The 23,833-nt window shown below is 43.1% G+C and overlaps 2 protein-coding genes across 2 annotated transcripts in view; one reads left to right on the plus strand and one right to left on the minus strand. All coding sequences in view use genetic code 11, as the record gives it.

Annotated features, from left to right (window-relative positions):
- Positions 1-1,293: 1,293 nt before the first annotated feature.
- On the minus strand, positions 1,294-13,047 carry EGR_09296 (Collagen type IV alpha-3-binding protein; the record flags this gene model as incomplete). The annotated part of the gene is made up of 10 exons (XM_024498545.1): positions 1,294-1,815; positions 2,324-2,470; positions 3,004-3,269; positions 4,259-4,697; positions 5,148-5,270; positions 6,987-7,358; positions 8,461-8,731; positions 10,823-11,064; positions 11,890-12,252; positions 12,994-13,047. The coding sequence occupies 10 exons, from the start codon at positions 13,045-13,047 to the stop codon at positions 1,294-1,296; spliced, it is 2,799 nt and encodes a 932-aa protein (XP_024347050.1).
- A 690-nt stretch (positions 13,048-13,737) lies between these two features.
- Positions 13,738-23,833, plus strand: part of EGR_09297 (Regulator of G-protein signaling 6) — a gene marked incomplete at both ends in the record, with an annotated part of 20,400 nt that continues 10,304 nt past the window's right edge. Inside the window, 13 exons of the mRNA XM_024498546.1 lie at positions 13,738-13,853; positions 13,892-14,099; positions 14,131-14,358; positions 14,481-14,628; positions 14,872-15,284; positions 17,831-18,088; positions 19,723-19,861; positions 21,200-21,266; positions 21,301-21,370; positions 21,409-21,524; positions 21,594-21,846; positions 21,918-22,124; positions 22,160-22,346. Coding sequence (XP_024347051.1) covers positions 13,738-13,853; positions 13,892-14,099; positions 14,131-14,358; positions 14,481-14,628; positions 14,872-15,284; positions 17,831-18,088; positions 19,723-19,861; positions 21,200-21,266; positions 21,301-21,370; positions 21,409-21,524; positions 21,594-21,846; positions 21,918-22,124; positions 22,160-22,346 — 2,410 coding nt within the window. The remainder of the gene's footprint in view (positions 13,854-13,891; positions 14,100-14,130; positions 14,359-14,480; positions 14,629-14,871; positions 15,285-17,830; positions 18,089-19,722; positions 19,862-21,199; positions 21,267-21,300; positions 21,371-21,408; positions 21,525-21,593; positions 21,847-21,917; positions 22,125-22,159; positions 22,347-23,833) is intronic.

A 23,833-nucleotide genomic window follows, 5' to 3' on the forward strand; every position in this document is an offset into this window, starting at 1 on the left:
AATCGGTGTACCAGTGAGAAGATATCCGAATGCAGCGTCACCAACACCTCTTGGCACTTCTGCTGGATGAGGAATTACCCCCTGTTTGGGAAGTGTATTGTGGAAGTGAAAATGTGTATCTTATTATGCATAGCCATCGTTAGTAGGACTATCACCGACCAAACACAGAGTAGTGCTAAAATGGAGTAGGTTTAACTAGTTTTGTATGCATAAGGTTTCTCTTCGCTTCCTACCTGTCACTTCATTTTCGCTTCAGCACTGGCCAGCTATATCTATATAGCTTCTGACCAGCTGGTCGAGAGATGGAGGAAGCATGGCGTGTTCACTGAATTGGCATGTGCATATGGGCATTGCAGACAGATCCGTAGCCAAAGTTTTCTCATAGTCCACAGTTGATGTTGCTTCAGGTGTTGATACATTTCCTGCAGAACACGGAACTGGTGTGGATGTTGAAGATAGACTTCATTGCAGATGCTACTGTTGGGGCTCATCACAGATACTACCAACCACAGCATATGTTGCCCTTCCGTCAAGTTGACATTTATCATCCAGTAATAGAAATCGTGGTAGCTGTCCTTCAGAATCCACTTCGCTTTCCTCCACCACCAATGTAGCTCATCAAGACATTTGTGAGAAGGGAGGACATAATGCTCGGGTTGAGCATTGAGTTGCGATAGACAGGAGGTTTTAGGAGGCTACTGGCATGGCTGGAGGCCATGTCCACTACCATTGTACAAAAGCTGAGCCTTGAGCATCCCCACAACCGAAAACAAGAATTGAACAAATATTTGGACCATTGCAATACCATCTCACATATCGTCATTCGCGCTACACAACTCCATCGGATTTGGTAAAATTTGGTGGACAGTGGAACAATGAATAGGTTCAGAGTTTGTATACTCTCCCATCATTTATGTGGCAGGATTAAGCATAGTTGACTGGAAGACGTGTGAAGGAGGAGAGTGACGCAGGTAGAAGAAGAATGCTAAACACTGAACTAGCCATGGGTTTTCCGTACAACCTCAGGAACAACACCTGTAAATCAGCAAATTAAATGCCAGTTTTAGCCTCGATTCAATGAATTTTCCTCACAAGCAATCACCTGTGGCCATGTCATGGCAGTCGCAACAACGAAGGCCATCATTCATACACACACAATTTCACAATTTCGATATACAGAGAACCAAGCGATGGACAGTTTGTAGCTAGATGGACAGACACATGGATTGATATGTATGGGGTAGAGGAGTGGCAAAAGGCATAAGTAAAGACAAAATTGACGATAATCAAGGTCTAGAATTTCGGCGTCTTTTCCGTCGTGTGCCCTACCACAAATTCGCTAATACGCCGAAGAAAGTGGGGATATTCACGCCGCGCCATCGTCCGAACCACCGCAGCGGGAGCCCAACCCCCCGGATTGATTTGCGAGGCGTACAGAAGACGGCATTGCAGCGCCTCTCGTTTCACACCCACCGCCTCCCACTGTGCTCTCTGCTCTTCTGGCGACAGACACTGCAGCTGCGCCGAGTCCGGCAGGGTGGATATGTCGAAATCGGGAGTGGGAGGGTGCCACAACGTCTGGCAGAACAACTCCACGTCCACCTCGAGGCGGATGAAGGAGGGTGTCTTAGCGGATGCAGGGAGGCGCTCCTCACCGTATTTGGTGGAGTAGTTGACCACCATCCACGTGTCGAGGACAACCAGTCCCGCAGATGTCACCGCCTCGTCAACAGGGAATTGAGTGGAGTCAAGGCGACGCATGTGTGACCAGAAGAGCGAGTCTCGTTGGGTGGCTGGCCACACGCGTTTGTAGGCCTTCAATGAAAGGAAGGGTAAAAGTCATTAACCTATCAAACCACCACAAATTTTAGATATCCTGTCAAACAAAAGCCGTGAAGAATGTCCTCCATCGCGGTTTGGCATTAACAATTCGATGAGTGTAGCTACAAGTTAGTCAATCAACTAAATATTTTGCAACGACTGTTAAAGCGAGAGCACAGATTCATCGTCTAAAACCATAAGCAAATCATTCAATGACAGCTCATGTCTACCATCTACAATTCCGTTTTGGCATTTGGCAGAACATTTATCGTTGTTGAGGGGACAGAATGGCGCAACAATAAGCAAGGACGTGAACTTCACCCTGAAATATCCAACACGAGGCATTTGGCAAGCTAGCGAATTTGTAAACATGGCTATTGCAAAGTGGAGGCAAATATTTCAAGAGTACGTAGAGTTAAAGCAAAGCTCAGTGCTGATGACGGACAATACAAATACATGCAAGGAAACATAATTGTTATCACGCAAACAAAAGTGCACTGACTTGGTATTGGAGGACGGTGTCATCACCACAGACTTCTATCACCGTGGGCGCCTGATCCACTGTGATCTCCCAGTCTAGACGATATTGCACGTCCCAGAATGCCTCACACATCTCGCGTGCAGTCACTTTGGCAACTTTGTGCACAGCCTACAAAGCAATGATGAAAAATCAGCCTTGATGTGCAGACACCAAGAAAGGAAACATCGCCGATTCCGAAGTTCTGCACATTCATTCACCCATCCCTTCCTCCATTCCGGGCACGTCTATCCACCCAACCATTATCTTTCCATCTAGTCCATTGTGTGTTTAGCCTCCCAACTAACTGACTACCTGCCAATGCAGTCAACACTCCCATCTTTCCATCTATATGTCTACTCAGCCATCTGCTCAGGCATTGTTTGGACAATGGCATGTTGTCTAAACATGGAAACAGCTGCAGCACGAGCACACATGTGCATCAGCCGTGTTCTCTGCCGTGTCAACCAATCGGAATGCTCGAGACAGGGGGAACGGACATATACCACTAAATTAACTACGACTGACCACAAGTGGTGGTGACGTGTGGATTAGCGGTGGATTAGACACCCATTAGTACTTCGTTTTCATTCACATCAGTGCAACTCAATAATGCTCGCCTTCTTCGTCGTAAGTCGAAAGCATTGGCAAAATGAGAGGCGTACCTGAAGCGGATCCAGATAGGTGCCATCAGCGGATTCCACCTCACGATTATAGATGGTCATGTCGCCCTGCTTAGCGAGGATGGTCCACCCGTTGTTGACGCTGCCGACCTCGCCGATGGAGGAGGGAAAGCCACCACGGAGGATGCCCATCCGGTCCTCGCAGATCTTGCCGACCTCCGTGTAGAGTGGGTGACTGGGTGGCATGGCATCGGCAGAGCGCAGTTTGTCACCCACCGATTTGAGTGCCATGAGACAAGCTTCGTCCTCTATGAAGAGGGAAGTCAGAGGACAGCGCCGCATTAGGACCATTAAATACCTTGCACAACAACCCACACATCTCTCACTTTACTCGTATTCTCAACCACCAAAATACCCTGCCAAACTCAAACTCAAACATCAATCGCGTTTTAAGATATTCCCTCACCCATCCTTCCTCACATTCCATCATGTACTCACTTCACTTCTCCATGCATTCATCTACTTATTCATGAAGCCAACCCCTCAACCTATCATTCATTCATTCATTTGTGGCCCTCTCCTCTACCCAACCGCCTTCTCTTCAGCCATCCAAACTATCTCCCATTCCACCACCACCCATTCATCCATTCATTCATTCATCCAACCGAATACCCACCGGACCGCACCATTCATCCAACCACTTCCTTCTCAACTCATCCACACAGCCATCTATCCAGCCTTTCCATCATTTACAAATCGTCCCACTCAGTCAGCAGACAAAAAGGAAAGAAATGAAAGAAGAAGTATGAGACGGACGAAGCAATTACGAGCACCCACAGCAACAAGGCATCAGGACCTTAATGTTTGCCTCAACTACCCTCTAAAAGTGCGCATTTCTTTAACGCATGATGGCGCTGAACTACAAAGTACAAGAGTGCACAAGGAAAGCATATTGTAAACATGGGTAGGAGGATTGTCAAACGCCTCACAATGTGAAACAACAAATAAGGGTAGAGTGGTTCACTGGAATGAAGGTGAGTTTCGTTAAATGAATGAATAAGAAAAGGCGGCGAATAAGACCAGAAGCACTGTTGTGGTGGCACAAAAGTCCCAAATAAAAGCAGTGGAGGAAGCAGTCATCTACCAACCAACAAATCGAAAGCCATTAGTAGCGAATCAGAAGAAAGCCAAGTCAACAATGGCATTTGCGTCAGCGAAACGTAGTAGAGTAGGGCAGATTATCACACTCACATGAACATTCTCACAGCCAATCACATGAAATATTTTTGCCACTCACGGTGCATCTTGTCAATCTGCGCATCAATCGCGTCATAGAAGTGCTCTTCGCAAACATTGTATTCGGAGCCACCCTCGGCAAAGTCGGGACCTCCCTCCTCAACAATGAACATCTTCCCACCTGCAACGGGCGAAGTAGAGACAGCACCGGCGGCGGTGATAGCGGTGGTCGGAGGCATGCACAGTTGGGGAAAGAGTTGACCGCCATGGCTGTGACTGCGTTGATGGGCTTTGCCCGGCACCATTTGGATACCACGACGGGTCAGAAGAGTAGCGTTGAGACGTGTAGCAGCTGCCGCCTCCTGTGCGGTTTTCAGTTGACGCTCCAAAGTGCGTCGACGCTCTGTCTCGCGCTCAAGGCGGCGACGCCAAGTTTCCTCACGTTGATTGAAGACCTCCATGGTCCGAGTGAGAGCTAATTGAAGGGCCGAGGATGTGCTCTGTAATGACGGAAATGCACGAGTAGTAAGCAAGAGGGATGGACCGCTTTTCTTGCGCCCTGTCAATATGCCATTTGAAAGATGCGATGCTGCTGGGACCTCAGAATAGCAAAAGTGATGGAAGTGCTCTTGCGTGAATCGTCAAAATAGAATGAGGGAATGCAGTCAGGGTGCCCTATCTGCAGCATTGAAGTGAGATTGGAGCGTCCTATGATACCTTAACTGATGGCAAATTAATTAGAACTGTTCAAACAAATTAAACATTGAAACGTTTGCTGTTAAGATAGTGGATGCAAACTGTCTACCTCGGACTCCGGTCTAGTACCCTGAAATGCTACACTGAGCGCCAAGCAGCATTACCCTAACAACAAGGACCCTCCGAAGGCTACCGCTATTAAGGAGTTCACAAAGTCATACCCTTAATTAGGGAACAATGAACATGTAACTCACCCTAAAGAGATTCACCTCCGTTCCAAACTCAATGGACATTGCACCAAAGTGATTGAGAAGAATGCCCAAGTCATGCATTCGAGAGGCGCGGAGCGATGGTTCCGATCTATTCTTGCCTTTGTTCTACAAAGCAAAAACAGTGATTTTAAACAAATTTACTATATCACATTTCACGCAATATGAATTGCGTTATTTAACAATTCAGATGGATAAAAAAGCCATTTATAGATGGGGAACTTGTCGTGCGGATGAGATCACTTAGAACGACTCCTACTCTTCTTTTCTAGAATGAGCAGAAAGCTCAAATGCGAGGTGTAGATTTCTGGGAGGGAATTTCATAAATTTCAAAACTGATGGACAGCTGTTCGTCAAACAAGGCTTTCTAGAGTTGGGGAAACGTTCCCTGTGCACTGTCATTCTAAATCGTCATCCTTCAACGATCAGTGGGGTGCACATATCATCACGTGGTGCAAATGACAAAAAGGCAATGTTTTTTAAGGACTGCAGTGCCAAACATGGACCTCACATACCATGAGATGCACATTTTTGACTGATGACCTATGTTTTATGCGTCCAATGTGTGTACAGTAGCGTAAATGATTTAATCAAGGGGGTAGGTGCTCACAACCACAAGCGTCGCTCCGAGGCCAGGGTATCTGCGTGACAAAGCCATGGTACACAAACACAAGTCATTGAAAAACTGTGGACATGCATCGGCAAAATAAAAAAATAGGCTCATACAAAACCAACTGAAGAACTACACACTTGCTGCCTTTGACAAGGACCAGGAATCAGATTAAAACAGTCAGGAAAGGGGCAGTTTTTGGATTCCAAGAGGGTATTTGCAGTAATTCTGGCTGTCTAGATAGCTCTTCTGCCTTGACGTTCCCCTAGAAGCAAATGTTGGGAACACGGAACAAAGATAAATAGCTAACACCGATGGACGGGTAGATTCACCAACCCCTTTTGATGATCAAACTTTGAAGGCCTCTTTGGCCTCGGTGATCCCAATTTTGCGTACAAATAAGATGACCATCTGGTAGCGAGACCACACCAGTTTTATACAGGGATTGGATAATCCCGCGTTAAAAGCAAAATTTCTCTTGGCTCTGATGGAATGGACATCAAGCACTGGTGATACACGCATCCATCGAATGCAGTGAAATCACCGGTAGTGTGTGCAAATACCATCACTATCGATAGTGGAACTGAGTGATCATGGAGAAATCTCATCCAAGAGTTTCAAACTTCAAATCTGTCAATCGTGTCTACAAAAGAAAGCGAGAGAAGGCAGTATCAACCTTAGCTCTAATCGTCAACATGTTCTCGCCCTCTCTTCGCAGCTGTTCGCACAATCGTTACTGTTAAGTCAGTCAAGCGATTTGCAGTTCATATATGTGATATGAATCAGTCGCGTCAGCACATTCGCTATCATCGTAGGGCGCATGCGCCACCCCCACATCCTTCACTGAGTCAAGAATGCATCACATTTGGAATGCAAAACAAAGTGGAGGGAGTCGGTATCGTGCCGACACAATAAAACATTTGGGTTGTGATGAGCCAACGTTCGGTGGTCTTTGAGCCAGCCAAGGTGTCAGCAAGAAAGCTTGCTTGTGTAGGTTCATATTTGTAAAGTGAGAGAAATAATGAATTTGTGGCTTGAGCGATAAATGAAAGGGAGTTGTAGAGAAGGAGTTATTTCAAATTTGTTCCACGTCATATTCCACAGGCTTATTGAGCACGACTTTTCACATGAAGACAAGATGAGTTGACGCCGAAAGCATGTGCAGTGTAAAGCTAGACAAAAGCGTTAACGAACGCGAGATAAATTGAATTCACCGAAAAAGTCGATGACTTGGACTGATTTCCAACAGTGGAATTGGCAGCACCCGGAAAGGCAGCATTAGCGGAGGCATTGATATTGCTGTTGGGGTTGCCACGAAAGGGTAGAAAACGGGAAAAAAAACCCCCACCACCACTTCCGCAACTACGTGAAGAAGAACCAGCCTTCGGTGTCTTGGTACCCTCATCCCCAGAGTCTGGTGAAACAACACCGTTTGTCTTGGGAGATGAGGCACGAGGCGCCGCAGGAGAAGTATTAAAGAAGACAGCAGGTAAGGAATCGGTTGTATGAATTGGACGGCCATTGTTCTGCCGCATCAGTGTGGCATCGCCAGGAAGGGGAGAAGAGTAGATCAACTCGTCGGAGCTCTAAAGTTGTAACAGACATTAACATTTCACCTTCCAAGACAATCGGCTATGCTAGACACTTGTAGATATATCGTCAAATCCCTCGTCTGAGAGTATCACCGGGAAAAAAAATCGTAAGGACACCTTTAGCTCAGTCTACACTAGGAAATCGGACTGGTTGCAATCCACACATTGAGATTCGCAGGTCTCATTACTTTAGCCACTGATTGCAGTCTCCAGTCGACACTAGAAATACCGCCTTGGAATGAGTCCAAAGTTTTAAAACATTTCATTTCATTCATTTATTCAGAATTATATTTTAGAGCGACTTGGAAACAGTGATTGCTCCAAAAATCCAACTTTAAGGAAAGATGTAGTTCTCGAATAATCTCAAAATACTGGAAACTACGGTTGCAATACGGGACATTAAAAAAGGTTTTGTTTACATTGTCTTGATCGTGAACTAATAAATGCAAACACTTTCTTGGGTCCCACAATAATCGTGTTTAAATACAGTACATATTTCAAAACCTGATACGCCTCTCAGGTCCCGAATGGGAAAACTGCTCAAAGAATGTCTCCGTTTTATCAAAACTTCCCTCTTCACAGAAGAATGCAGATGAAATATATTCAACACCTGATGCTTTAGCTCTCTTATTTCGAACCTCAACATTTGAAATGTCATTGAGGGAGATGCTAGCGAGCAGTTCAGTACTGCTAGGAACTCATCAATGTCTGCTTCAGCTATTGAGGAGGTTATACCCAGTGTAAATCGCAGACTACCCAAAAGTTGCACGTATTCATATTTTAGAGGCAGTAACCATCGAGAATGAGGCGCCAGTCAGTACAGTAAAGCGTTGGCTTCAAAACTCACTTTTAAATGTTTAATGACAGATGCATTAATACTACTTGAATTGACAATTTTAACTTAAACACAGTTTTTAAAAGCCACAAAAATGTGAATGAACTCAAGTACCCTCCCTATATCACGTGACTACTTCCTCGTTCAGCTTAAAGAAAATAATGGTTAAAGGACTCAAAGGTGTTGCTAATGCCAACGCACAATGTTTACAATAGCTTTAGACCTAGAGGTATAGACTTTCTTTCTCCTACTTCCACTTACCGTGTCCGAGACAAGGGAGTCCCTATCATCAGTATCCGCGTTAGGTTCCTCGAAACTCGGTTGCGGTGTCTTCTCCAATGTTGCGGAAATGCGATGAGGCGGAGTCGCGTGTAAAGTTGACAGTTCCCGACGCAGCTGGCAGAGGATCTCCTCAAACACTGCGGACTCTAAAAGAAGTTCATAGCCTCCGGCTTCTTCAGCTTGCACTGCTATTCGGTGGCAAGTCTCCAGGTAGACCAGTATCTTCTCTGCCTGCTGACATAGCACTGTCCTGTGGTACCAAGAAAGCAGAGATTCAATCGCATTACGATACAACTTGAGAGGTAGGCAATAAAACAAGGCAATAATTTAACCACACGGGTTCTTCAGTCTCCGCAGATTTCGGTTTACAACATTTTTGTTAGCTGTCAGACAGATCTGTTTATCCGAACCCATGCCTTCAATATATGAAGCATGCGACGCATATTTCTCATGTGCGACTCCAAGAATGACACAGGTAACGATAAAGAAAAGCTTTTTAGAAGAACAAATATGAGTTATTCTTCTGAGTACGAATAAGCACCGTAGAAGAAGGCGTGTAGTGGGTGTGACTAATCCCATAGGAACTTAACAGAAGGCCTGTCGAAGTAACGTCCGCATTTTGGCGATAATCCAAATCTTGTTTTTCACAGTAAGGCAACTGACAATTTGAGTGAAATCATACGAGAACGCTCTAGAAATAGCACTCCTCCAAATTCCTCGAAGCAGAAACGCGGATTTTGAGTATCACTGCCGTGAAGCAAATTTAAGTTATGAACCTTATCAAAATGTCCCGTTTCTACGCGCAGTGAATGCAAGAGCATTGACCCACCTGATGTTGCACAGGGCCAATGAGTCTCTGTGATGAAGCTTCCAAAGAAGTCGCAACTATCAAACAGCCAAAATCACTAATTTTGGGACTAAATATCTTCCAGCCTTGAAAAAAAGAAGTACAGCATACATTCACATTTAAAGGTACGACTCTCAGTAAAAATAACTGCGATGAACACAGATGACGACGCTAATGTAACGGCTCTCGTAGATTTCAGTCACCACGCCTTGGAAGCAATGGCATTCCGTTCATTCAGTCATTTCTGATACCAATCTTTCAGCCTTCCTCACACCTACTCGTACATATGCGAAAGGGACTATTGTTTGCTTCGGCTCCTAGGAGAAAGGACTCAGGGGTAGCAGCAATGATGTATCATTCTACACGAAAAATTCAGGGAAAATGATGGACCACAAGAGAACAACCGTAATAAGTTTGCCACAAATTGGCTGATTTCGACTAATTTTCCAAAAAACAATTAAGCAGAGAAAAGGAGAGAAAAAAACGAGGAGGAAAAGAGTACTTTTATTGCAGATACATGTTAAAACCTATGTGAGGTCACGTTAGAGTTGAAGAAGAAAAAGAACTTGACAATTAGGGGGAGTTGTGGAGGTGTTTGTACAAGCATACAGAGGGGATCCTGTCAAAATGAAATTGGGAAACAATTCGATCCGTGTGTGTGTGTGTGTGCACTAGTTTATATACCCACCCCCATTTGCGCGTGTGTGCACTTTAATTTTCCAGGATCAAGAAAATACAGGTAAGGGCATCAGATAAAAAACCATATCTGCGCGAGAGATGCCCATGACCCTGAACTAATCGAATAAATGCCGGTAGTGCAAATTTCCTGAAAAATCAGATAGACGGATGGATGGATGGATGGATAGGTGGATAAATAGAGCGGGAGAAAGACGCGAAATCACCTACCGTGACAGTGCTAGAAACGTTAGAAAAAGGAGCTACAAAAGATCTCTGTGGATTTGTGTGCGTCAATACGTGTGTATGTGCAACTCTATTGCATTGACTGCTAATAATGACTACCCGCTGCGGCAACTTTTTGCCAGCGATGGCGTGAGGCATTGCAGCAAGAAATACCAGCTACCTACATACAAAAACGGGGACTTTTTCACCAAATTAAATAATAAAAGTGAACACTAGGACGCCGATCAACAGTGATACCGCCTCTGCCTTGTGCCAAGTGAAACTCCATGTCTCACAGACCCAACCCTTTAACCCAGTTACGTGAACACACTGTGAGTTGAGTGCAAGCTGCATCACGTGTAAAGACATAAAAAATCTTGCGCGTGCTCACTTGCATGGACGTTTGCAGTGGCATTTGGCATGAAAGCTCATGGATCATTTAATCAACCTCTTCATAATAAGGAGGAGCAGAAAGATGCAACAAATAAACCAACTTATCAAGAGATTAAACATGGATGAGCTGTAAGAGGCAGGAACGGAGACCCGCTAAAGCCTGCAATTTATGAACCAAGTATGGGAAGCCTTTAAGCTCACTTGAGGCTCTCGATCTCGGCAACTCCATCGAAAAGACTTTGTCCACGGAGAAGCCCGGAACCGCCGAGGTTGGAGGCCGAGGTGATCGAATTGAGGGAGAGAAGAGAGCTCTCCGTTGTCAGGGCCTGCTCCGAACTATAGCCTGACTCTGCTAATCGATGCTTTTCGATACATTCCACCCAGTGCCGCCGAGACTGAGCTGAGGGACAGCGGAAGTACCAAGTGGAGTCTCCCAGACTCACCTATGAAAGATCGATAAAACAATTGGAGCAACTTGACTATCATATCATCATGAACATTTAGGGATGTTGCTAAATTGGCTCTAACTTAGCCCAAGTCCATACATCTACTTCATTTTGCCAGTCCTAAGGCAAATTACAGAATCAAACGAAAATGCAAGGAAAGAACGATACAGCACTAAAATTATGGCTTTCGTACTCGTCACAAGGTCAAGTTACAGGATTTCTAACTTTAAGTAGTGCAAGAAATTCATAAGTCACATACGGTTTAACTGCTAGGCTAAATTACACAATCCCAGAAAAACGCATCGTACTAATTGATGGAGCACCGTATTCATGTAATACGGTAAAAGAACGACTCCTGAATTCATACTTAAGCATAAATAAATAATATACGGCTTATTTCCCGTGCTAATTCACAATGCCGCATTACAAATAAATGCGACGGTGACCGACAACGTTAAAAAAGAATTGAGCGATAGGCAAGGTTTCAAACTGGGCATTACAAAGGCGTGAGCCTCAGATAGTTCCAATTTCTGACTACTAAATTTGTACCAGCTACAGTGGCAGCAAAGTAAACTCAAGTTAGCATTAAGATAAAGAGGTTTTTTGTGTTGTTAAAGTATTGGCTATCCTATTTGAATAGATAGTTCAAACTAGAGGTGGACTGAAACATATCAGAATTTGACATTTGAAAAGTGTAAACATATAAAAGGACGACAAACGCCAATTTTTAGTCAGCCAAACGTTAAATTGCACAGCATGCGTACGCACATAAAAACACCGGAAAAATCCGACCAACTGGTCAGCATAGCTAATTTAACGTACATCAATTCGGCAATCATCATAGGGGTGAGGTTGAACCTGAGCATTCTTGAGGCGAATGGCTCCACGACAGCCCCCAGCAACATCATCAGCATTGCGAAAATAACTAAGGACACCATCTTTCAGTACAAAGTAACGCTCCTGCCATCCATGAAGCATGTTGGTCCACTTGTTCAGGTTTCCTGTTGTTACGGGCAAACGCCGATGTGGTTCATCATCTGACCCATCCTCGTCGGAGACGTTGACGAGGCGCTGCTCAAGTCCATAAAAGGAACGCTTAGGGTAGTGAAGAGCATCTTGAAACTGCTGGTTATACTGCCGACTTGGTTTGGGTGAGCCACTAGAACTGGTAGACGGAGACGTCATCTAGGAAAACAAGAAATTTTTAATTAGGATCACCATAAGTGCAACAAGCTTCCACAAATTTCCATAATTTTCATAATTTTACAAAAAATGAAGTACTGCTTAGAATGCGTAAAGTTAAGGAGCACACTTCTAGAAAGCTAAATATGCAAACTGAATAATATTTTGAAAATTATAACATACAAAGACCAATCAAAGATTTTGAAGATTTAATCAAAATAAATGCACGATGCTGTGAATGAGAGCATACTCGAGCCTAGAAAACGGGAAGAAGAAGTCCCCAACACACGGAAGAAACTTACAATAAAAGGGCCGGAGAAACCTGGAGAATCGAGCAGCGCCAATCAAATTATCGCAGCAAAGCCCACCCCGTGCGTAAATCATTGGGTGGATGAAGCATGTAAGGTCATTTAAGGTATTTTAAATGAATAAACGAACTTCATAAGCAATGTACTAATGTGTAGCAAAGCTGAAATATGCATGCAAAAGGCCACTCTTACTTTTAATTACAAAATTCAAAGCATAGACACACTTCAAAATATATTTTGACGATCATCTTTGCCAAGATAGGGCTATGAAATAAAAGCATTTAAAGTTGCGGATATAATGATGGTAGGTTAAAATACGTAATAAAAGCAAGAACTGAAAAGTAATTTTTCTTGAACTAAAAAAATTGCAGGCTGAACTCTAAGAAAACTTATGGAAATGGTATTTGGCGCTGTAAAATCTGAAATGATGAGTTACTGGCATCCGAACGCGAAGGTTAAAGTGACCTTTGTGATTTCTTAGCTTACTCATCATAAAAGCTACCTTGGAGAGGTCACTATCAGATCGTCTAAATTGTTGATGGCATAATTCACGGTAGACCAAGCTTCTCACAAGGTTTTGATCTACTTTTCTGTGGTGGGTGGGCACTTAGTCAAACTGTGTACCTAAGTGAACGAACACTAAGGAGTTTTTAGTTTGCGCCTCTACACTTCCAAATTATTTGGAAGAAGGTAATCTATTTATAATGACGTTTTTAACATTGCTGGTCACGACACGACGTACTATGGGGCAACAAAGATTTTTTAGTTTTGTGGCACTTCTTAGTTAAATTGTTCAAATTTGTTAGGAATTTTCCCATTTGCAAATGCTGAGAGCGAAACCACGAAGTTTTCATCGCTAACCTAGCATCAGAATTCGCCCAAAAATTAGCCCCCATAACCACGTCAATTCTTTAACATTATATTCTTTTCCATCTTTAGGTACAATGGACGCCATTTATAAGCTAATCTGCTGAGTGCCATTTAAAATTAGAGCTCGCGGTTGAAGTTTGCACTTATTTATGACAGAAGCAGATTCTGATCTTGCGATCATAAAGATGAGCAAATTTTTTTGATAAATAGGAGTTTTTTCAAGCAGCTGTTTTTTGCACTCTTTGGCATTTTATTGTTTGAGTTACCTATTTACAATGGCCTTTAAGCCGCACATTAGACGGGCGATGGGATGTCAATCGAGGATGGCTTTGCGACGTTTGCAAAAATGGGGTTGCATGATGAAATTAGAAAAATTGAGGATCTGATTAAAGCCATACATGAAACGGATACCGGCATCAGCTTTAAGTACATTTTAGTTGGGTTTCTTGAAGCTGGTAAATTAGGCCTCAAAAAGTTTTCCTCACATCTATTCCTGCTGCCGTTTCCGGTGACAGCCTGATAGCCTGGATTAAGCTTTATCTAAAAATCGATGATCCACAGGAGGCGGCTCATATCGCTAATATCTTGTTGCTGTACGGATACGTTTATCCACTAACGGATCATGAATCATATACGGTCAAAGATGACCCGACTGCTCTCTACCGATTTCAGGTAATGTTTGTTGTCTTCATTTACCTTCAAGGCGCCTTATTATTGGATATCGAAGGTTCCAAAGTTTGATCAAATGGACTATGCAATATATTTAGTCAGATGCACATTGCGTAAACGTCAAAGATATGGACTGGAAGACTATGAACAGAGAGCTTTACATCGTTTGCAAATTGTCCTTGCCCGAAAGTGGGATTTTATTTGTATGCAGGCAGCAGATCAAGAGAGACTTCATAGGGATCGCCGCAAGATTGATCAAATCGTTCTTGAAGCCCAGGCTAGTACACCTCTAACTTAAAAATTCTTAATTGTTCACATAAAGGTTGTGTATTTGTTTTTTTGAGCACATAGTTTTTATATTAAAAATCTTACTCCTGATTGTAGGAGCGGGCATTTTGGCGTGTTCACAGACCGCCACCAAGCAGACTTAGCTGCTTTGAAGAACGGCTTCCACGTAATGAGCATATGATCCGACGACCGTTGACGTGGAGACAAGCCTACGTCAGCATTTCGTCAGAAAAGGATAGGAAGTGTATATTTTTTGATTATTCAATTAACTTTTTACTCCACCTACTGGGGAGCTTTTAAGTCAAATCACATCAGATGGTCATTATCAATTATTCGTGTCTGGATTTAGCTTTATAATAAACACTTGGAAGGGATAGGGAAATAGCACCACCGGTGTCATAAACGAGATGTTGCTTAACCAGTGTTGAAGGCTTAAAAGAACCGCACATTTTGCTTCATAATTGAAATAAATATCACCATATTTTAGTTCAGCTGCGTTCATTGGAGCCTCGCACTTTGCCAAAACCGCGAGCTCCACTATCTCCCCGGCAGCCGCCACCGCAAGCCCTACCCCACTCCCACCTGTGTTTGAGCGCCAAGAAGTCCATAGAAAACCTTCTCTATTTTGCTGCCAATCGAAGTTCCTATGACTGGTTTTTGGGCGAAGTTGGTGGGGGTGGTGCTGGCAGTGGTTCTTGCTCCTTCCATGCTGCATCTCCGTGGCTGAGCCAGCCGAGTAACATAGAGACCTCACCATGTATGCCGCTGATTGGACTACCTACGTGTGATTCACTCCTTACCTCTACACCTCTGGGTTCTTGTTTGAGCACTGACCCTCAGGCTGAACCCTGTACTGAGCCTCTTGATGATCCATCCATTCCATTCCCTACTATTAATCAGGTAATTTTGTGTTATATATTTTTGCCTATCATCGCGTTCGTTCCTCACATTATACACGCATATTTATGTGGTACTGTGCGTCCATTCATTAGCTCATCATCCACCTCCTTTATTCGTTTATTAGCTGATTCCACTACTTGATAATGTTTAGGTGAGTAGGTGGAGGATCGGCTAGATGAGTGAATGAACAAATTGGTAGATGGATTGACGGTTTTAGGCTAAATGAAACAATAAGTGTATTGCTCCTTCGATATGTTTTTCGTTTGGATGGATATTTTGGTTGACGAATAAAATCACTCACTTTTCTAAAGCGTTTTCGCTTAAGGGTTTAAATTAGCCGAACATTGCGGACAAACTTATAACTCAATAGACACCTCTCGATTTAATATGTGCTCCGTTTGTTTTAGTGCCATTATACCCCATTTTCATGATACAATTGCACAAAGAATATCAAAACGTAGGTCTCATTTCGCTTGCAGACATTTCGATTCTATATGCTATTGGTGACTTTTGATATAACCTTCGTGCTGGAATGCAACGTTTTCAAGTTGTCGCGCACAACTTAAGCAGTCATGCCAACATCCGTCATTATTCTATCATGCAAATGAACATCTAACTCAACTTTTGATTATCCCCATCGGGACCTGCCGTCTAGCCTAATCATAGTATCGTCACGATAAAGTGGGCATACTTAGAAGCCATTAACCGTTGGCTCTCACGACGCTATTACTAGATGCACTTTGTCCATTTGCTGATGAGCCATGTCTGCCTCGTACGCCGATCAAGTCAGCTCTGTACCGTCAGGAATTGGGAAAGAGGGCGTAGTTGATGCCGCTCTCAATAATACAAGGGAATCCCTCTTTGCCATTGCTTTTTCTTCTAGTGGTGCCTTTGCCGATGGAAATGCCGAAATTGATGAGTTTTTTGTGCTCTCAGTTGCTTTTTAGTGGATAGCAGCAGCTACCAGCTTCGCTGAGCATGCATTACAGGCAGTTGGGTAATTACCCTCCCACCTGGGTGGTGCCTTGTCCTCTTGCCTAACATTGCGTGTTGCATCACCATTTGCTGTTGGTAGTTTTTGAAAACTGCAATCGTCTTCTTCGTTTGCTCGCCTTATTGTCCACCCCTTAGTTGGATAAGAGGTCGTAAGTTGATGGCGTGGAACGTGGGAAAGTACCAGTCGGAATATCATATTGACCTACCACTGGTGGTTAATTTACGGTTCCCATTAATACAATAAAAATATCTAATCAGAAATAGGCGATTAGGTTCCTTATTTGTAGGAGTATTTAGTTCATTAAATTTTTTTAAGTGGATAAAAACTGGCATTATCTACTCAGTGATGAACACAACTACCCTCTCATGATTCCTTGTGCATGTTTTGACGTTATTTCCACCTCAAAATAAGGACAGTTCGGACCTTTCTACGGCTGCTGTTAAACCAATTTTCGTCAGCTTGCTACTTGTTTATATTTCTTTGGAATGGCTGCTTCCCATAGCCGTACCTCCCTTATTGATGAGGAAGGCAGTTGCCTTATTCACAGTAGCGAGTCAGTGGTTGGGAGCCAATGTCTAAGCACTTGCGCTTATGCTCTTCTATCAGTTGCTTAGATAACCGCTTTGCTGAACTCTTGCCTACAGTCTACAAATCGTTCAATTCTGTTTATACAAAGTCTTCATTCTACATTTCCATAGATACGGGTGGACGTCGGCCCCCTCTGTGTCTGCCATCTTCATTGAGTTATTTGACGTTTTCAATCCACGCGTAGACGACTCTACGGGGGAAATTAATTTTCATACCAAGCACTAATGTCGGGGGTAATGTGTGTTCTCGGCTTGTTCCCTACACGCAGATGCGTGTGACTGAATTCTGATTTTTTAGCTAGTGGTTAGATGATGGTATTTCTCATTTTTCTTGCCAAGTACATGTGCCACCGTCTCTAAATATTTTCTCCCAATGCATTAGTACATCCTGCTCACAAAATTGCGTGGAATAGCCTTCTTTTTTTAGAAGTATTTTACACGTTCGGCAACCATATTCACTACAGGATGGTAACTCTTGCGTTGAACTACGAAGTTATCGAGCTTGCCAGGTAGCTATAGCCAAATGGCGAACTCAGGCACAACCAATTACTGCTCCTTCTATCCTTATTCTTTATGAGAAAAGCATAGAAATAAGGAAAAATAAATGTGTTGATCCACCCATGGATGACAACCAAGGGGTACAACCCTCACCTTGAGCCCATGCAACGGTGAGGGCCAGATTTTGGCTGTGTTACATATCTTCTGTTCACGAAAAGTGGATGACTAAATGCTGTTTCACCTCGGAGCGATTTATGGGTAGTTTTGGTGGTTATTTCCATCCCAGTGGTAACCTATTATCCAATTTCGAGGGTGATTGGCTTGTAAAACAGCGATAGTCAGTTGACAAGCCGAGAAACAACCATTTCCCTCCCCCCACTTCTCTCATCTTTATACCTTCGTACAAAACGTAGAAAAGTGGACGAGTTTAAACGGCTCATTTTAATCCGCCTACAAACCTCCAGGTACGACTGTGGGCGACCAGCTTTGACAATCTCCTCTGGGATCCTAGCGGTTGCCAGGCCTTCAAAGCCTTTCTGGAGAAGGAGTTCAGCTCGGAGAACCTGCGATTCTGGCTCAGTGTGAACGCGTACCAATTCACTCCCGTATCAAACCTCAAAGTAGCCGGTCAGCGTATTTACGATGAATTTCTTGGGCCTAATGCACCCTCTGAAATCAACATTGACTGCAGCACCCGAGCTAACACTACCAAGGCCGTTAAGGTAGGTCATTTACGCCTGCTTGGGTCTTTTATTGGTAGACGAGATTTTGACACCCTGATCTATTGTTGGAGAGTCCATCTTTACTGCCAGTGCAAAGTTAGGTGTACAATTACCATTCTGCTACGGTTGTGGGATAAATATTTCATTTAGGATAAAAGGGGTGGTTGCTTGTTATTCGTGTTTTTAAGTAGACCAATTGGAGCGTGGAGGCCGCAGTTGCTCATTTATTCTTATTTGTGTTTGCTTTATAATCACTCATAGTTTAGGCCTTGATTAGCTTTCATTTCTGTTTTATTTTTTTTGCACTTGTTCAGCGTTTTTGGTTGACCAAGGTTAATAAATTCCTCTTCACGCATTCAGGCTCCATTATGTGGTAAAGGCCTCGGTTGCATAAATATGATGGATCCTTTCCAGACGTATCTTGAAAGCGACCATATTAACTGCCAAAACTACTAAAATGGCTAATTTATTTCCCTTCCAGGCTATTTCAGTCGGTAGGATAACTCTCCTTTGCTGAGCTTTTTTTCCAGCAATGCCTACTGTCGGTTGGCTGCTGTCAACAAACTCCTCTTTAGCTATGCATTATTTCCCATTCCTGAAGCAGTACATCAATATCCTCCTTAGTGAATCGCGTGTACCTTTGGTTAATGCGTCTTTTCTGGACGGAAAAACTATAGTTGTTTACCCCCGATGCATGCTTACAAATGCGTCCTTCTCCCCTTTTAAGTCTCGTCTTATTCCAAATAACATTGGTTTTGGAAGCCTGACTTAGTAGTTGTTGCAATTCATTAAGCTTGATCAAATCCTATTGAAGTGTTAAACAGCACCTCCAAGTTATCCTCGTTCTCGTAGTATCTGTCCACAGCGAGACTAGCATTTTTATGTTAATTTTTTATGCAAATATATTTAAATTCAGTGTTTGAGGCAGTCGTAAGGGTGGCTACGTTGCGTCATATTAAATTTGTTTTTAGCCAATTTCGCTTCTATTTTCAACCTGATCTGATATTGCAGTTGACTACTCACCAGTGCTAATGTCGCTGTCGTTCTGTTGTTACTGGTTCCCTGCTTATTCAGAACTGGGTGCTGGCTAGGCTCTTGATTCTACCACATATCCATAGATCATTATTTTAAGGCATTAACCTTCTATCATTGCCTTTTTATTAATGAGTGTTCTTCCTGGAGCTCAAAGATTCCTCATTTACTGTTCAAGTTTAATTTTTAAGATTTGACGGTAGTGCTAACATAACAGTCACCACTGGAAATGGTTCCACAACCAGTAGTTTCATTTTCACCTGATCTCTTGGTGCAGCTCTCACTGTAGTTCTTTAACAGTGATCTCTTACTAACTGTCAAGTACCCGTTCTATTTTCTCGCAATGCATTACTTCTTTACCAGCCAGCCTTCCATACTGCGCCACAACTGTCTTACCAACTCCTTTCTCTCTGGCTTTTCACTACTGTCATAGTGATAGTAGCTAGAAACAAATATCTGTACTGTGGGAATTCAAATTTAATTGAATTTTTAGGCCAAGTTGTGACCTTACAAGTGGCAATTTAACGTTACTCTTGCCTACCTACCACACTTATCATAAAGAGTTATAAACTTTCTCAAACTATTTCCTTGGTGTTTGACAGAATCCGTCATGGTACGTTTTTATGGATGCCCAACAGCAGATATATAAGCTCATGAAATCGGATTCTTACGCGCGATTTCTGCGCTCCAACGACTACTCAGCGGTGCTGCGGAGAGTCCTCGCTGGCAACAGTCACCGCGGTGATCGGCATAAAAGTCGAAGGTCATTGAGACGACCCCTTTCCCTCTCCACCGCTACTTCGACCTCCAGTGCCCTGGATGAGGGCAGCTGCACATCTGGATCCACTCCCACACCTTAGAAGCCGAGTAGATCTACCCAATCTGCACCGCTACCACCGCCATCGCTATGACTACTATTATGGCCATCTATGGTTACTTTTTTGCCCTCGATCCTCCGGTGTGTGTCTGGTTCAGATGTAGGAATTGGTGTTGTCCTCCTCTCCTCCTAACTGGATGTAAATAATCTCTTTTTTTGCCGCACTTTAATTATAAAATATGTGAATTTTCTATAAGCGATGTGGGGATGTTTGCAGGATCGGTGAGGTTACCTAACATGGACGCCTAGCAGCTTCCTACACGGGCAGGTGGCGATCATGTTTGAGGCGGGTTCAAGGTGACGTCCTTATAGGGGTTAAGCTGGTACAGTATTGGTGCCTCTTAGTAGTCTTATTGCATGTGCGGTTTAGTCGGTAGAGGGGTGGATTGGTTCGTCTCGAGCAGAAGACGTTCCATCGACGGCTCAATGCCGTGTGATTTGAAAATATTGCCGCAAAGCAAAGTTTAATGCTGAAATCAGGATAAATATTGAAGGGAGTAGAAATCGCCCGTAGTTATACATAGCAGCTACAGGCAGAATAGTGGACCACTAATAGTTAAATTTTCTTTGTGATAAAGGGCATAATGGATAAGTGATTTCGTCTTCAGTAGAGTTTGCACATATTTTTCGCAACCGTATTTAATATAGCGGAAAAATTAGATTAAAAAGATATTTCCTCAAAAAAATCATGCAGTCTTGCCTAAAACTCTGCTAGATGAAAATGTTAACGGCTTAGGAAATGACTGATTTCGCCTTGAATCACTTTAGCCACTAGGCACAATTTTGACACTTCTACGTAGTTTTAGATCAGGTACTAATAAAGTTCATCGACTTTAAAGGCTGCCTTGACTTAGACAAAAACATTTTATTACCTTTTCCTTAAAATGACAGCAGCACAAGCAATCATGTTTGGCTTATTCGTTTAACGCACTGTGTCGATTCCCGCCCAACATAAGTTCTCGCTTTTGCTAATTATCGGCGAGGGTGTCGGTAACTTTGAATAATGCCGATGAATATGGACTGCCCTGACGATGTTGATTGCGTTGTTGTTGGAACAGGTACCTCAGAGACTACATTCAGTTGGATTCATTGATTACTTGACTTGAATATTTTCCGCTTCTACTTGTCACAGGATTCGTTGTTCATCTTAATGAAAACCCGATGTGTTTGTTCGCAGTGAATGTAAATTATCTCATTTTCAGGCCTCACAGAATCTATAATTGCTGCCAGTTTAGCTATTGTTGGTGCCTCAGTTCTTCATCTCGACAGGTAATTTAAGCTTGGTTTACGTTTACGATCTCAGTCACGATTTCTATGGGGGCTATATGACGTCTTTCCGGTTCTCCGATTTACTCAGAGAGTTTGACAAGTGGGTAAGATAGTCGAGTAAAATTTCCGAAACTTTTTTTAGTCTGCTTCTCCCGCGACTAATAGTGGTGGTGTAGCGCAATCAGCTTCCACAGAACTCAATCTTTCTACTCTAAACAATCCTCTGATTCGGAACTGCTTTTCGAGTTTCCTCATTCCGTAAGTTTTATTCTGTAAGAATGTAATTTCCCTTGCAAATACTGCGAAGGTTTCCTCGCTTTATCGCAGAGATGTCGAAAAACTGGTGTCTCAAACATCAGATGAAACACAAGCTCTTCTTGCTGAAACACTCTCGTCAACTGAAGATGTCGCCGAAAATTCGATGGTGCCAAAACCACCCCCTCAAGAGTCGGAACAGATTCTGCCCTCACCGACATCCTCAAAGGTGGCTCCACTTCCTGTGAACGCTCCAACTCCCATTTGGACTAAAAGCACCCTGATTGAAGGTCTTAGAAAAGCAGATTTTGACGTCTTACCACGTGTAACACATTGTTTATTTTTCCTGTCTTCTTGTCTTCTGGTTGTTGTTAAAATGGAGTACTTATGCTGCAGCTAGTTTTTGCCGACAGTCCAATGGTACAGGCACTGATACGCTCCGATGTCACCCGATATCTGGAGTTCCGTTCTGTCAATCGACTTCTCTTCTTTAATCCCGACGGAGCAGATGATCGAGGGACCACCACAATTGCGGCTTCACCCACTGGAAGTACTGAATCATCGAGTCTTCGGTCGCATTCTAATCCTCCTCTTCTTGTCAAAGTAGGCTCTTTCTATCCCTATCCTAATAATTCTAGGTGCCTGTATCGCGTGGGGAGGTTTTCCAGACTCGAATCCTCTCCCTTACCCAAAAACGCATGTTGGTTAGCTTTCTGGAGTGGTGTGCAGTTGTTACTGCCCCTAATTTAGCACAATCCACGGGAAACGGAGCGACTTCTGCAGTTCGGAACCTCAACTTCTCTCTCAATCCTGATGATGCAGGTGGTTAGTTTTTAGCTTTTGGTGATCTCTATGTTCCACATTCAAAAGTACTTTGCAGTCCAGCTAATAGCTCACTTCCCAGTTAAGCCAAGTTAAGCTACCATTTTGCCCTCGATTTCATCGTTAAACATGTGTAGCTTTATCATTTGCTCGGTCAACCATCTGGCACAACCTTAAAAACTTATGAATTATTTACTACTGGATGTACGAGGAGTTGAGAAAGTAATTACAATGCTTGATTCTATCATAAAGACGGTTTTCCGGGATGTAGAGAATATAGCCTTTGCTTGTGTGCCTAGGTCCTCAAGTAGTAAAAGCTTCACTGTACTCAAGTTTACCTTTTGACTGAAGGCTTGAGCATGTACGTCACTTGCGTTTTTTAAACTGCTGTTCTGTATTTGTGGATCATTTTCGGATTTTCTTTCTTCACTTCTAAACTTTTGGCGAATTTTGCATCTGTTGTGACAGTGAGAGAAATCTGTTTTCTTAACGAGTATTTATTCGACGGCTACCACCTGTCCGCAATACCCAACTTACACCAAGCTCATCTGTCGGTAAATGTCTAGGCACCTGCCTGACATACTATACAGCAATTGCAATTACCATAACTCAGGACGTAAGCAAATTCAGCGCTCAAGTTTATTTGTTCTGTAATCTCTAAAACGGCCGCTATTTTCACCGATCACTTTCAGCATTTTCTGTCTTTTTTAATCGTGGTTGTATCTGGACCTCCAGAGTAATTCATATCTCTATTATCCAGATGTATTTTGGGGCGTGCACTAGCAAATCAGTTTCGCAAAAGTAGCTACTTCCTGCTAAAAGTGGATAACTCCATATCTTAACACTTTTTGTGGTCTTTCGTCAGCTGTTTGAACACTCGTGTTGTAGGTGCTTGAATCAGGGTGTAGGCGGGTCAACCTTCTCAACCACTGCTGTTTTGCTTTCTTGAAAACCAGCTTCAAAATTGCTTCTGCCTTCTTAGGTTTGTGGCAGTATCTAACCCTTTGAAGTGTTGTACCTCCGTTCTATCAAAATAACCATTTCTTTTTGATTTTTAGTCGACTTATAAAAGGCACTACACTAGGGCTCTCTCCTCATACTGATCACAAGTTTTAGATGGATGAATTTGTGCTTACGATATATAAGTAGCTTGTATTAGTTGAAAGGTAGAAAGCTCTTTCTCTTTCATGTAGTCTACGTAAAGGAGCCAGAATGGCAGGGCTATTTTGTTATGCTGCATAGGCAATCGGCTTACTAGGTTCAAAACTCATAGAGGTTGCCGAGTGCAATAAATTTCACACCAAGCTGACAAGATCAGTCACCGTACCAGATGAGCTGAGTCTGCGACAAACTTCGATAGGATAGCCTACTTGTTCGTTAGATTTTTATAGTTTCTAACGTGAAAATTATTAAACATTTTACATGTGCTCCTCCGCAAGCTTTGGATCACAATTCGGATCTTAAAGCCACCCCTTTACCGATTTTCTTTG

Source organism: Echinococcus granulosus (genome assembly GCF_000524195.1).
Source record: "Echinococcus granulosus chromosome Unknown EG_S00141, whole genome shotgun sequence".
NCBI classification, from domain to species: Eukaryota; Metazoa; Platyhelminthes; class Cestoda; order Cyclophyllidea; family Taeniidae; genus Echinococcus; species Echinococcus granulosus.